The sequence below is a fragment of the Azolla caroliniana genome, unplaced genomic scaffold (assembly GCF_043228905.1).
Source record: "Azolla caroliniana isolate FFs.n. ecotype wild unplaced genomic scaffold, voAzoCaro1.0.p SCAF_22, whole genome shotgun sequence".
Lineage (NCBI taxonomy): Eukaryota > Viridiplantae > Streptophyta > Polypodiopsida > Salviniales > Salviniaceae > Azolla > Azolla caroliniana.
Window position 1 is genome coordinate 986,748 of NW_028230457.1, and position 14,838 is coordinate 1,001,585.

General features: G+C 37.3%; 1 protein-coding gene across 1 annotated transcript; it reads left to right on the forward strand.

Moving 5' to 3' along the window:
• Window positions 1–702: 702 nt before the first annotated feature.
• LOC147849709 (uncharacterized) lies at window positions 703–2,397 on the forward strand. Its single transcript, XM_087336933.1, has 3 exons — window positions 703–1,020; window positions 1,435–1,698; window positions 2,066–2,397. The coding sequence occupies exons 1-3, from the start codon at window positions 739–741 to the stop codon at window positions 2,210–2,212; spliced, it is 693 nt and encodes a 230-aa protein (XP_087193059.1). The 5' UTR covers window positions 703–738; the 3' UTR covers window positions 2,213–2,397.
• Window positions 2,398–14,838: the final 12,441 nt, after the last annotated feature.

A 14,838-nucleotide genomic window follows, 5' to 3' on the forward strand; every position in this document is an offset into this window, starting at 1 on the left:
CTCCTTGACACCGTGTGTAAAGGCATCAAGCCTCGAGGAAAGCTCAAGTCTCAAGCTTTCAACATGTATTAAGGAGCTTTCTGGAGCCCGCAAGTGCTATAGAAGACACTGCAACCACAACCTTTGTGTCTACTACTGACATTGCTCGTCGCCGCTACAATAATTGGTGTTGTCACGCCCATCACTACCCATCATGGTAATCTGTCGCTGGCATTTTCAGGTGACATCGACTTACGTCACCAAACCACATTACCCTACCACATCATCAGTTAACTGTGCCCCCGCTTTTACACTTTCTCTTTCACACTTGCAATACTGAAAGAACCTACCCATGATTTAATATAAACAGTGAATATTTCTCTGAATACCCCTCACACAATCCAAGGGCTACCTACGCATGTAAACATCAAAGCATATACATAAAACACACGCACGCGCATAAACACACATAAAACACTTGCACGCACATAAACACATATATTCGAGAATATTCCGGCACATACACATACATCCCCTTTGGTGTCCACCAAGACTTAGTCGCGTGTGTGATGCACCATAAGTGGATGGTGTGGGAATGGGCCAAATGAAGTACTCAATGCTAGCTATGGTTCTCTTCACGCGATCACAAGTCAACCTGCCCGACCGCCTGCCCGCCCAAGAGATACATTATTGAAGGGCAAGTGGGAACAAATTTACACCCTTCAATTTGGATAAGATTTAGTAGATTAAGAGAGTATCATGGCCACCACCACCACCACCACCACCATTGATCCTCATACAGCTATCATAGATCCTCGCTATTGTGTTCCAAATCCCTCCCATTTGGCTCTGTGGTTCTCGCAATGCTCGTGTTTGATCCCGAATTCTCACCTTATCAGTGCTACTTCCGAATCTAACGAAGAATCCGATGGGATTCTCTTTACCCTGGATTATGATCAATCCTGCTGGGGTTTCGGTATCCCGGATCTTGTCTTCCGAGATGAGGTTGCTGGATTCGATCTTGTGCACATCCACCCAGAGGTATGTATGTATGTATGTATGTATGTATGTATATCATCGCGATTTACCGAGAAAATACCCCCCAATTCCTCTGCGATTGACCAAATTTCCTTCACTATATATGTATATATGTATGATTCTTCTGGTCATTAATGTGAAGGTTTATGTATTGATTCTGGTCATTATTCTGAAGGTTTATGTATTGATTCTGGTTATTAATGTGAAGGTTTATGTGTTGATTCTAGTCATTAATCTGAAGGTTTATGTGTTGATTCTGGTCATTAATGTGAACTTGGTGTATGTGTTGATTCTGGTCATTAATCTGAAGGTTTATGTGTTGATTCTGGTCATTAATCTGAAGGTTTATGTGTTGATTCTAGTCATTAATCTAAAGGATAAACCTTCTTGTACTGATTAAATAAAATCGAATTCCAGTTGTTTAGCTTTCGTTCTCGATGCAATGTATTCCGAGGCGAGTCTCTACTAATGACTATTCGGGCGGCCGATTCTCTTCAATGGAGGCTAAAGTTACACATATTTGTAGCCCCCGTGGGCGTAAGTGGCATTAAGGACCATAGAGAATTGAATGAGGATGGCCGTGTACCCGATTTCACGCTAAAACCAGCTCCTGGCTTTAGTAATATGTTGTACACTCGGGTCTTCCACATTTTCAACAGCCGAGGTGATAAAATCGCCGAGGTAATTAGCATATGTTTTGGATTGGTTCATATCTAAACAATATATTCTCAACAAGGATCATGGACCATATGATTGAAAGCATATTTGTAATGTGGCATGGTAGGTACCCACTAGCTTATTACCACCACAACTTCCTTCTGGCCCATTAAACTAGATCACGAGCCCAACCTTATTGTGTTTGGAATGCCTTAGATAATTATTAGTTGAGGAACAATTTGTACACTCTTATAAGCTTCTTTCTCGGAAATTTTAAAAGAACTTGGCCTAGGATGTTTTCCATAGTACATCTTTATTTATTCGATTGGATTATTGATATGACATACTAACATGGTCGTAGAATTGAAATCATTAACACAATCATGAATAGGCGACGAAGTCTCTAGATGGATGGATTTGTGGAGGTGGCCCTGACTATAGGATAAGCATTTGTGCAAGGGTGGATCGAGCATTTATTGTGTTGTTGCTCGGGCTTTACCACATCATAATTCAGAATGATCGGTCAAGCAATTACTAAGGGGTAAACTAATATTGTACACTAAGTATCAATTAATATTGTACCCAATTAAACTTCTGAATCACATCATAAATTAATAGTGTACACTAAGTATCAATAATGCATCACCACATCCCTTTAAATCAAGTGGATGCTATACTTCTGTAAATTTATGTGACCTTACAAATTGACATTACCATTTGGTTTCCATCTTGTTGCATAAAAACACTATATGGTCACCCTAGTATTCTTTGTGAGTGAGTGTAATTTTTTGCATGATTCTCTAGGTAGGCTTGATACATTGGTGGCTCATTAGTATATGGTATGATATGGTAAACAACATTGTTGATGCCTCCCATTGTTGATGCCCTAGTATTCTTCGTGAGTGAGTGTAATAGTTTGCATGATTCTCTAGGTAGGCTTGAAAATCGATACATTGATGCCTCATTGGTATATGGTATGATATGGTAAACAACATTGTGGATGCCTCCCATTGTCTTTACTACTAATAGGAGGATTGCGAAATCTAGAGAAGGTCCTAAAATGTTACCGTCTTTGGGTAAAGGCAACCTAGGCAGTTTTTGTTAAGTAGTATATATTTAGATGTTAAATCCCCACACCAAAGAAAATCTACCTAATAATTTATAATCTTGTTAACTTCTATTCTTCCATATAGGTCATCGCATTTTGTAATTGTGTTACTTTTTAGCATAAAATTGGAGGCCTCAATTGTTCGTCTACATATGGACCATGATTCATGCATAGGAAGAGGTGAGATAAAAATGTTTATAGATCACTTTGTAAGTTTAATTTTCAAAATAATGTATTCCTATGGGAGAGAAATTATTATTGTTGTGCATCTACGTGAAAGAGGTTTTATTTCTTGACTTGGCATATGGCGTTTGTTTCTTGAGATCGGATCACTTCCCATTGACAAAATGATTTTGGTTGTGCTCCTCAGAGGAGGGTGTATGTGTTTGTTTCTTTACTTGGAGAAACTTTGTAAGGAAATGATTTTGGACATTTTCAAACTCTTTCCAAGTAGATTTAAGGATGCTACCACCCCATAGTTCCACACCATAGAGAAGTATCGGTGTCACTAAAGTGTCGAAAAAGTATTTCGTAAGGACTCAACACTTAATTTCTCCATAATTACATGTGTTCTCAAATGCACAATATGCTCTCTTTCCCGCCTCTAAGCGACATGTCGCCATAATTCGTGATATTCGCGTATGTCCAACTTAGTATACATATGCAAACATTTGCATACGTTCACATATGATACGTGATATTCGTTTCCCTTTTTTTCCCTTTTGGGGTTTTTTTTGTGATATACGTGTGTCACAAGTCTAAGAACGACGACAACCATGAAGATGATGGTGGTGGTGGAGCAACAACCATGGTTCCTTCTAAGCCCCCTTGTTCCTCTACCCCCTTCTGATTTGAGGGGGGGGGGAGAGAGAGAGAGAGAGAGAGAGAGAGAGAGAGAGAGAGAGAGAGAGAGAGAGAGATGGATGGATGGTTGTGGTTGCCTTTCAATGTGCTCCAAATGAGGAGCCATGGCGTGGATACGAGGGTTTGAAGAACACAGTGAATGGAAAACCAGAGCAGGCAAGATTAGGTAAACAGAAAAAATAGAGCAAATAATTGACACAAGAAATAATAGATATAAACATAAATATAAATATAAATATAAACGAATGGATATCAATCATACTTCAAGCCATTTCATGTATGAGTATGATACGAATATTCACGTATGAGTATGACACGAATGGGAAGTATGGCTCGAACTATGCATGTATCACATTCATTCCATCTATGATTTAGTCTCCCCCTTTCTTTCTCTAGAGAGAGAGAGAGAAAGAAAGATAGAGACAGAGGCAAAAGAGGTCAAGAGAGTGTTTAAGGATTCCCCCTTTCTTTATATAATTATTATTTTCTTGCCATTGTAGGGTGATATTTAACATTATTGATGATAGTCAAATTTGATGTTTAGCATCCCATTTTATTGTCACACTAAATCACAAAAATGCGACATCTCCCAAATGCAATTTTTAACGAGACACAAAAAACATTGTGTTTATTATTTTGACATAAATCATCATGTTTCCACAACATTGTGCCCTTGTTTTATAGTAGTGAGTCGTGACTATGTTGATTATCCTCATAAAAATCTAATAGTTCTTGAACTCTAATGCTCTTGGTGATGCATTGGATGTATATATAGTCATCCAAGAGCATCATGCTCTTGAAGGGAGAAAGAGTTGTTGGCTACTCCCCAAGGGGATGCAACAATTGTAGGTTAATACTAGCAACCGACACACAACGCCTGTTCTACAACCATGTGGCATCATCCATGTCACACACATACCTTAGCTTTTCCTTCATAATCTTCTTCTCTATTACCCCTCCCACTACCTAAATGCAAAAAAGGTTAAGGAACCTTCACATTCCCTAAATACCCCGTCTTTCCTAGCAAACTACAATTTCATATACACATGCACATGCGCATGAACAAACATATACTCATATTTTCTCAAACAAATAAATGCACGGACTAATGAAAACATTTATGAATACACATATACATACACATATTCATACTTAAACGCATATACATATACAAATACAAACATAAAAACTTTTATAAAAATACTTTAAATGTATACATACGCTCATTCACTCATACTCATTCTTTTCCATATAAATCTACACACTTTATATACAGAGTTACACAATAGAACTTAAATACACACACATGAGCAATAAATCATGTACACACGCACACACATATTTAGCACATATATTGATTGAGCCAAATCAAATTAAACATTAAAGAGCATACCTAAATCAATAGTCACTTGCATCTTGTCAATGTAGCTTTCCACCTCTCGTTTTCAGTCTCGTCCTCCCTGCATATCTACTTCCATTACCTCTAACACTCTTCCACCAAAGTAAGAAAGAAACCATATGTCTCAACCTCTCCTCCCCAAAACCCTCATAATCCCTAACAATCCCTTAATAGAATAGTAATGAGGAGAAGAAGATTAACAATAATAATAATAACAACCACCACCCTAATAATAATAATAATGTAGAATAGAAGAAGAAGATCAACCACCAAGCCCTAATAATAAGGAACCCCCTCTTGGCCTCTCTTTCCCTTTTAATAGGGAAGTGGGGAAAATGTAAAGACAAGTTTCGAAGCACCTCTCCCCTTTTTTCAACTCCAACTCCACTAATAATATCCCCTTTACTTTTACTAGGACTTAAACCACAAAACATCCCTAACTACTTTGGGATATGCAGCATTATTATTTTCATATTTGTTTTTTACACTTATATATAGTCCCATCCTCTCTAACTTTTCCACTACCTTTCTATCCTCCGATTTCCCACATCACAACGATCTAAATACCATGTGACGCGTGAGGAATAGGAAAGGATCTACATGAGCCCATGCCCACCCTCCAAGAGAATCATTGATCATCCACCACTCATTTCTTTTTTATAACATTTGGTGCCAGTTAGAACTATGGGATATACTTATTTCTTTACTACCAATTGTCGCAAAGGTATGTGTGTGTGTGTGTGTGTGTGTGAATTAGAGCAGGACCATTGGGGACTTAAACTAGAGAGGATGGGTTGCAACACTCAAGTCCATTAAGTTGAGTGTTAGAGAATGTTAAATATCGATGTTCACATTGTCTTCCCAGTAAGAAGATGAAATTTTCTTCCTTAACATTTTATTTGTGAGATTGTATAAGTTTCAAGTTAGTGAATATGTATGTTTGCGCACACATTTCTATGCATGTCGTGTTTTAGTGTATGCATATGGATGGTTGTTTGTTGACAAGAGAGGTAGGTATCTAATAATGAATAATAATAATAATATCATAAACTTATTGTTAGGGATCGGCAACGGTTCAGTTTAGGCTTACCCGGTTTGGCCTTATCCAAGCCAAACCGGCTAAGCCTAAACCGTTTAGGGGTTTTCAAACCTGAACCAAACCAAACCAAACCGATCCCTAAACCGGTTTGGGAGAAAACAACAATACTCTTACATTGAATATTGAACTTCATAACACAATTCTATTACAATTTATCATTGAACTTCATAACACAATTCCGTTACAATTTATCATTGAACAATCCCCCTCCAATATGCTCCAAATGTAAAATAGTTACAAGGCTAAGAGAAAAACAACAAGAAAACATAAAATGAGAAATGCATTGTCTGTGTCGATGGACTGGTCACTGTTTGTGTCGAGAGTCCTATTACCTAAGTCGTATGTCTGTGTCGAGAGTCCTATTACCTAAGTCGTATGTCTGTGTCGAGAGTCCTATTACCTAAGTCGTATGTCTGTGTCGAGAGTCCTATTACCTAAGTCATCACTCTGGAGTCTATGTGTAGACAATAGAATCGTGACTCGTGACTAGTTACAAGTTAAAACTTAGACTTGAGTTAGAACTTAGACTCGTGATTAGTTAGAAGTTAGAACTTAGACTTTAGTAATAAACTATAGTAATTACTAATTAAATCACTTAGATAGCTTAGACGGCTTGAGCTGGTTTGGTGAGGCTCGAGCTGAGCCGAGCCGAGCTCAAACCGTTAAGGCAGGCTCAAGCCTAAACCGAGCCGAGCCAGGCTACTAAGCCGCTTTAAGCCGGTTAAGCCAAACGGTTTAGGCTTGAGCCGAGTCGTTGCCAATCCCTACTTATTGTTATGAATATTATTTATTTATTATATTATTATCACGATTGTTATTATTATTATTATTATTATATTTACTTGTATACTTATGTACTTACTTACTTAAATATTCAAATAGACTCTCTTTTTTGTTGTTTTTTTATAATTGCTAAAATCATTTATCTATTTACTTAATTAAAGTTAAAATTACTACTATCAAAATATTATTATTCTATATCTTCTTCTTTTTTTAATTTTTTTACTTAAATTTACTAATTATTTTTTTATCCTTTTATTTATTTTTATTTTTTATTTTTTTATTTTTATTTTTATTTTTTTTGTAATTTTAATAACATGACAAATGACAACGACAATGCAAGCATGGCAGAAGCAACGTGACAGCTGATAGCAACAATACTGAAAGAGAAGGGACTAGTGGGAATTTGAACGCTTGGTCGAAGGGGGGCCTTTGACCAGAGTCGAAGGCTCCCCTTTTTCCTTTATTACCATTCATGCCCCTCAATAGTTTTTGGTAGCCTCGTGAAGATGCCATGAAAGGTAATTAAAAAAACATCGAAGTTTTAAAATATTTATATTTTTGACCTTCACAAGGGGCATGAAAGGTAGTTAAAGAAATTTACGTAAGTTTTAATCATTTTTAATAACTTTTGGCGTATCCTCAAGCATTGTCCAACGAATGAGAAGTTGGCTACTTCATGCGTGGAGGTCAGAATTAAAATCCAAAAAACCTGCCGCGATCCTCGTGATGGAGCTTTCATATGGACGTGACAAGTCTTCCGATGAGATGGCTCAATGATTTTCTATACGCCAATTTCGCACTAAAATTCATGTAACTTTGTTTCACGAGCTCGGAATTTTGTGACCATCCTCGTGGTGAAGCCTTTTACTAGATACTCAAACAAGGATTTGCACAAAATAATAGAAATATATATTACATTGAAATTTTGTAAACTTCTTCTTCTTCTTTTTTCCCAAAATGAAGCTACTTTCCCATTAGTTAGGTAGGATTATTACAAAGAGACTGTACAAGGAGGCTTAAACAGAGATCGGGGAATCCCCCTCCGATCAAGTTCAAGAAATTGAGACTAGTTACATCGCCTTTCGGACTGACTACTTAGTGTAAGTACCTACAGCTAAAACAATGCCCTGCAGTGATGGCTAGTATGAGACAACTCTTGGGATCGACAACAGAGGGAGGGGGGTAAGTTAGCCAAAATTTTGTAAACTTATGTAAGTTTATGAGGGTGTGTATGTACAACAAGAAGATTCTCAACTCCGTTACATGGAATGAACAAGAGAAAAAAAAAAGAATGCGAAAATAGAAGTAAATGGAGAGGATAAGATCACGAGTATAAAATCTTCACTTTTTATCCACTTGCATGCTCTACTTTTTCTATGGCACTTGACAAGTGCCTAATTCTAGCAAAAAGCTAAATGAAGCTAATTATAATGTCACCATTCCATTCATTCAATGGTCCAAGTAAGGCTCAAACCTCTAACCTCCCTCTCATAATACAAGCTCTTACCAATTGAGCTAAACCTTCCCATTATTTTTAGTTCCAAAACGCATAAGTCACTTTCTTATCACACCCTTCTAATTTAACTTTTAATATATATCAAACGTAAAATCCTCCTATGCTCTACCAACATCATGACACCATTACTCAAATTTCCATGCTAATTTTTGGTGAAAGTGTGTCTAGTTCTCATTTAAGAAATAAACAAAGTGATTCGATGAATAAAGGAAAACTATGCCAAACATTCTCATCATGGGTCCTCTACTTGACCATGAACTCGATGCCAATCCTAGGGATCACATAACTTATTCTTTCTGCCTTTCACCTTTGTACATATTGACACATTCCCAACGCACATACTCACCCAAATACAAACACATAAACGTACACATAAGAGTGCACAACCACACACATTTATTAAGAAGTATACACAGAATCCTGTTTTGCACATGCACTTGTACATAAACATTTAACATATATACATTTTGAAAGTTGTGGCAGGTATATGCATTACATGAGTACAAAAATATGTATTACACATAGGGGCACACACAAACCAACAAACTCAATTGTATGAGAATTACTCACATTACCCATAGAGGTGCGCACACGCAACATATTGTCACACACATAGAATGTACATTTATATGTGTGGTCTTGCAAACTTAGGCAAAGACTAGGAGCACAACCATGTGCTAACATATCACTCAACAATCACAAACCTCATTAGTACACTTGGAAACCTTACTACTTGTAGACGAGTAGATATTATCGAATACTCACTACGACATTTGCTATGTGGGCAAATCTCAAGAAGTTATACTAGCCACAACATGGTACGACTAAGTTACATACATTAGGTGCATTATTTAATATGTCTTTATTGTAGGAAGAGACGAAGATGTGCATACCTTCCTAACTACTTGGGAGGAAGTCATGGATGATGCTATCACCGATGTCAATCTCATTTGAGAAGATATAAAGATAGGCTTGATACTAAACAAGCTTCCTAAATCATGGGGGACATTCACTAGCATGCATAAATCACTTTCAGAGTTACAAAAATCCTTCATATGAGGACATTCGACGACAAAAGAAAGTGGCAAATAAGCCAATAGCCATGGCTACTTCAATCAACATATATCAACAATATCAACTAGCAAACCAAAAATTATATAAATATTGGAAAGGCAATGCTCATGAGTCGAAAAAATCAAGTAACAAGAATGATGGGCAAAGAAGTTATACACATGACACACAAAAAAGTGGAAGCTTCAAGGTCACATGGGGTATTGTAAAAGGGATGGACATAGACAAAGTGTGTCAATTCAAGCAAGTTTATCTAAATAAAGTACGCCGACCACAAGCACACAATGTGGAAATCCAAGAAGTTAATAAGGATAAATGTGAATATTCCTCAGATAATAAAGAATATCAAAATGAAGAAGTATACATCTAAGCATTTCATGTCGATACCAATGGCGGAAAGACATGACATCATGATACTTGGTTTCTTGATATAGGTGTTACACACCATCTTATATATCGAAAGGATTGGTTGAAGGAGTATCAAGAATTTTCAAGCCCAATGAGGGTTGTATTTGGAGATAATGGACGAAAACTAGTTGTGGGAAAGGTAACATTTGTTTGATAATGGCAAACAATTGTCACATAAAAATTATAGATGTATATCATGCACCTACAAGTGCCAAAGAACTTGTTGTCAATTGGACAAGCTACTAACAATGGGTTGACTATTGAATTCAATGAGAACAGGGCTATGATACATCTCTATAAAGACAAGACTAAAGCAATAGTGTATTCCAAGCAAGGTCACCTATATCTTGTAACAGCAGATAGAAGTGTTATCAATTGAGATATATCATACCCATTATCGACATAATGTTTTCCCCACATACCTTTGGCATTGTGGGCTTGGTCAAATACATATTTTGAGCACTACAAAAATGTCAAAAACTAAAATATGAAAGAGGCTTGCCAATTGTAAGTTTTGAAACCTTTAATGGGTGTCTTTATGGAAAATTGTTTTCATAAAAAATCTGACAACGAGAGCTTTCCAAAAATATCTTATATGACAAATTTGGATACTATCTGATGAAGAAGTTATGAACTTTTTTCTCTACCTAAATCTTCATATCCACACCTTGCTTTTTTCTACTTTTGAAAAATGCCTCGAACTTTATATCCCTTCAAGTTCCGTCCTCCTTTAATACTTGATCCTTTCATATCACACTTTATTCTTAGACATTTAAGCATCCAACATATTTGCAATAGTTTTTTCTTTCGAACAAAAACTGACTTCACATTTAGCCTACCCAAGTTACACAATTACTACTAAGCCACTACAACTAGTGCATTCTAATCTATGTAGTCCACTTTCTATTCCATCCATGACCGGTGCAAAATACTTCATTAAATTTATAGATAACACCACAAGATTCACAATAGTCAATTTCTTGAAGCATAAGGGACAATCATTTAGGGCATTTAAAAGCCTTGTAAAAACTATACAAATCATATAATCAAAGTCATATGTAGTGATAATGGAGGGGAGTTTACTTGAGAAGAGTGGGAAACGTTTTGCCAACGACATGGAATCCTTCATAAAAAAATCAATAACATACACCCCTCAACAAAATGGGGTTGTTGAAAGGAGTCCTCAATGCAACTTGAAGCATGCTAACAAGAAGCAAAATGCACCTCCAATTTTGGGAAGATGCACTAGAAACAACATGTTATCTACAAAAGAGGACCCATCATCATGTTCTAGAAGGAGTTATACCATTCACATTATAGCATGATCAATCTGTTGATGTGTCACATCTCAAAGTCTTTGGAGTAGTAGCATATACCTATATGCACTCAAAAATTTGGTTGAAGCTAGAGAATCATTGCATCAAAGGGAGGTTTATCGGGTATGGAGACCCCTATGAAGTAAAAGCATACATGATTTACCTCCCCCAATCAGATAAAATTGTATTTACTCCCCCTGTTAAATTTGGTGAAGAGTTTGTCCTTTATGGTAGTTTGGAAGATCACAAATCTCATCCTCAAAGGGCACCTCATCTAACATATTTTAGCCAATGATGACCACAATGGAAAAAGAAATATGTAATATTAGAAACAGACAGACCACAAAGGAAAACTTTAAAACAACCACATACTGACATAAGCATGGTTAAAGAAGTCAACTCAAAAGGAACACAACAAGACCTCGAGGAGAAAGAGTAATTGTGTAGAGAAACTCATAACAATCTTGAATCCACCATCAAGACACACAACAAAATCCATCAGGAAAATCAAGAAAACTTAGCACTATCAAACTCTACAAAAAACATGACCATGAAAAAGTGTGGTGGGCATGGACACCAACAACAAAACCAAGGCATACAATAAATTCATCATGGAGACCCCTTACCTAGAGCTACAATCAAGTCGAAGGCATTTCCAAATTTGAGGATCCTTGTCTGGATGAACTTGGAATATGCGAAAAGGAAGAGGCTTGCACAATCAAACACCATAAGAAAGTTGAAATCAAGCCCTTTACACCATCATCGACAACATCAAAGAAGACCTCTCAAAACACTTCATTGATGAAGTTGGATAGTGCATATGGACATTTGCATTATACATGGAAGATGAAGGAGGGGATATTGTATTGATCAACGATCTTAAGCAAGCACTTTGGAGCATAGAAAAATAATCTTGGATAGATGTTATGGAGATAGAGGTAGTTCTTACAAAAAGTAAGATGTGGACTCTTGTCCTTTAATTGCCTAACACCAACATTGTCAGTTGCAAATGGCTATTTACCAAGAAGTGTGATGCTCAGCAAACTCCAATTAGATTCAAAGCTTGAATTGGCGGATCGAGGACTTTCACAAATTCCCGACATCGACTAACATGAAGCTTTCTCACCTAGGTTGAGGATCATGTCTCTTCGTCTATTTCTTGCAATATCTACATACCTCAATTTGGAAACAACCTTTTTTTCATGGATATTTAGAAGAGAATATATACATGGAACAACCCAAAATGGTTGGAAGATGACATGTATCCTAACTATGTATCCAAGCTACACAAGCCACTATATGGATTAAAACATTCTCCAAGACAATGGTATTCTAGGCTACAAAGTTGTTGCTAGATGCCAAATTCAAACGACTTTACTCTTAACCCAACCTATATGTAAGGAAGACAAAAATAAAAATTCATCATCTTAGGAGTATATAAAGTGTCTCGGAAGGTTAGGAAAGTTCTCTGTGGTATATACCCAAGGAAGAGGTTCCTTGTCCCTAATTCATTTTTCACATGTAGGTAAGCTAAACCCTAAACCCTAAACCATCCGGCCCAAATGCCTCACACATGAACACATGAACACATGAAGCAAAGTAGAAAGAAAATACTTTTTGTTTCTAGTTTCTATGTCCTTCCTTATTTTACATATGTGTTTTGTTTGGTTTTCAAAATACTCTGTTTTTATGCTTTTAAAAAATACTCTGTTTCTTTTCTATTAGTTTTGTTTGCTTCCTTTTGTCTTCCATTCTATTTCTTTCTTCTAATCCTCTGTTTCCATTGATTCTTCTTCTTACTCAATCCACACTTTCTTCTTCCATCTATAGTTCCTCCTTCTTTCTAATCCTCTGCTTTCCATTGATTCTTCTTCTTCTTCTTCAATCTATAGTTTCCACTACTTTCAAATCCTCTGTTTCCATTGATTCCTAAAGTCTTCTTCATCTTTAAAATCCTCTTTCATCTTTTGTTGCCTAAAACCCTAATCTTCATCTTAAAGCCCAAACCCTAATATTCATCTTCTGTGTCCAAAACCTTAACCCTCTTCATCCCTGTGACGTCAAAACCTAATTTTCATCTTTGTGACCTGAAAAACCTAATCCTACATGTTTGTGACTTCAAACCCTAATCTCCGTTATGGTGGCCAAAGACCCTAATGCCCCATCTTTCTGCTCAAGATCATAATCTTTATATTTGTGCCTCTAAAACCCTAATCTCATCATTCTTTCAATATATGTCCAAAAGCATTAAATCACCATAACCATCATCAACATCAACAACACCCATCACCATCACTATCACTATCATCATCACTGATGAAACATTTAGGAAAAGCCGGCCTTTTCCGACATGTTTCATTCAGGATTAGCTGTTTTTACACATTTTGGACATGGTAATGGTAGCAGACATACATTAAAAAGAAGCATTGGGGGCAAAATGCAGCATGATATGTAGAAGGCAGTTAAGTTCTTCAGTCATGTCAATGGTAGAAACCATTGTAGTGAAAGTGGATAATGTGGACATGGTCTCAATGTGATGAGAGGAAGAGGAATTTGGAGGCATTTGTGGAGGTTATGTGTAGGTCCCTCAAAGAAAGAAAGAAAGAGACATTTGCTTCATTGTCCCATCACCATGTTTTTGAAGAGTTTTTCGGAACCACATGTTACCGATGCCAATGACTCGCAAGGTCCCGTGGTTTGCTTTCATACAAGTTGTGGGGAAGAAGTAGCTAGGCGAAGTCTTGGTGTAACGGATCGATGCCAGTGCCCAAGGGGAAAAAAGAGCAATTGGACGAGTTTAGACATGTGCCATTGTCTGCATTGGGAAATGCCATACCGACATGGTTCCTTGGGCGCGAGCAATTGGACGGGTTAGACTGACACGGTTTCGTGGGTGCGAGCAATTGGACGGGTTTAGATGCATGCCATTGTCCGCATCGGGGAATGCCAAACTGACATGGGTCCTGGGTCCTTGGGCACGAGCACTTGGTCGAGTTTAGACGCATGCCATTGTCCGCATTGGGGAATGCCAAACCGGCAAGGGTCCTTGGACATGAGCGATTGGATGAGTTTAGACGTGTGCCATTGTTTGGATTGGTGTTGAATACGAAGCTTTGTTATGCCCATCCCCTTGTGTTACAAGGCTTTTGGAGGTGTCGAATTGAAAGGCGCAACGATGTTGGTGTCGGTAGAACCTAGTGGTCACCTTGATATTGAATATGATGCTTTGTTATGCCCTTCCCCTTGTGTAGAGGCTTCTAGAGGTGTCAGATTGAAAGATGCAACGTTGTTGGTGTCAATAGAACCTAGTGGTCAATTTGTATATACAAACGAGAAGGATGAGTTCATCGAGGATGTTCTCAAAGAACTTTTCAAGTGTATTGTGGCAATGTTGGCCCAGGGACACACCTACCTCTTAAAAATGAACTCTTTTCTAAGTGAAGGAATAATGGTATCACCACACTTATAACTTGTAAAAATGTATTGAAGCAAAACCTATGGCAGCTTTATACCCAAAAGATGTCAAGCCTCTTCTACCATAAGTAGTCTAATAGAAAGATATTTTCATGAACTTGCAAGATGGGTTCGTATAGAGACCGA

Coding starts and splice junctions, on each gene's coding strand:
- LOC147849709 (XM_087336933.1), top strand. CDS start 739: ATGGCCACCACCACCACCACCACCACCATTGATCCTCATACAGCTATC. Junction 1,021..1,434: donor TTGTGCACATCCACCCAGAG/GTATGTATGTAT, acceptor ATCGAATTCCAG/TTGTTTAGCTTTCGTTCTCG. Junction 1,699..2,065: donor GAGGTGATAAAATCGCCGAG/GTAATTAGCATA, acceptor AATCATGAATAG/GCGACGAAGTCTCTAGATGG.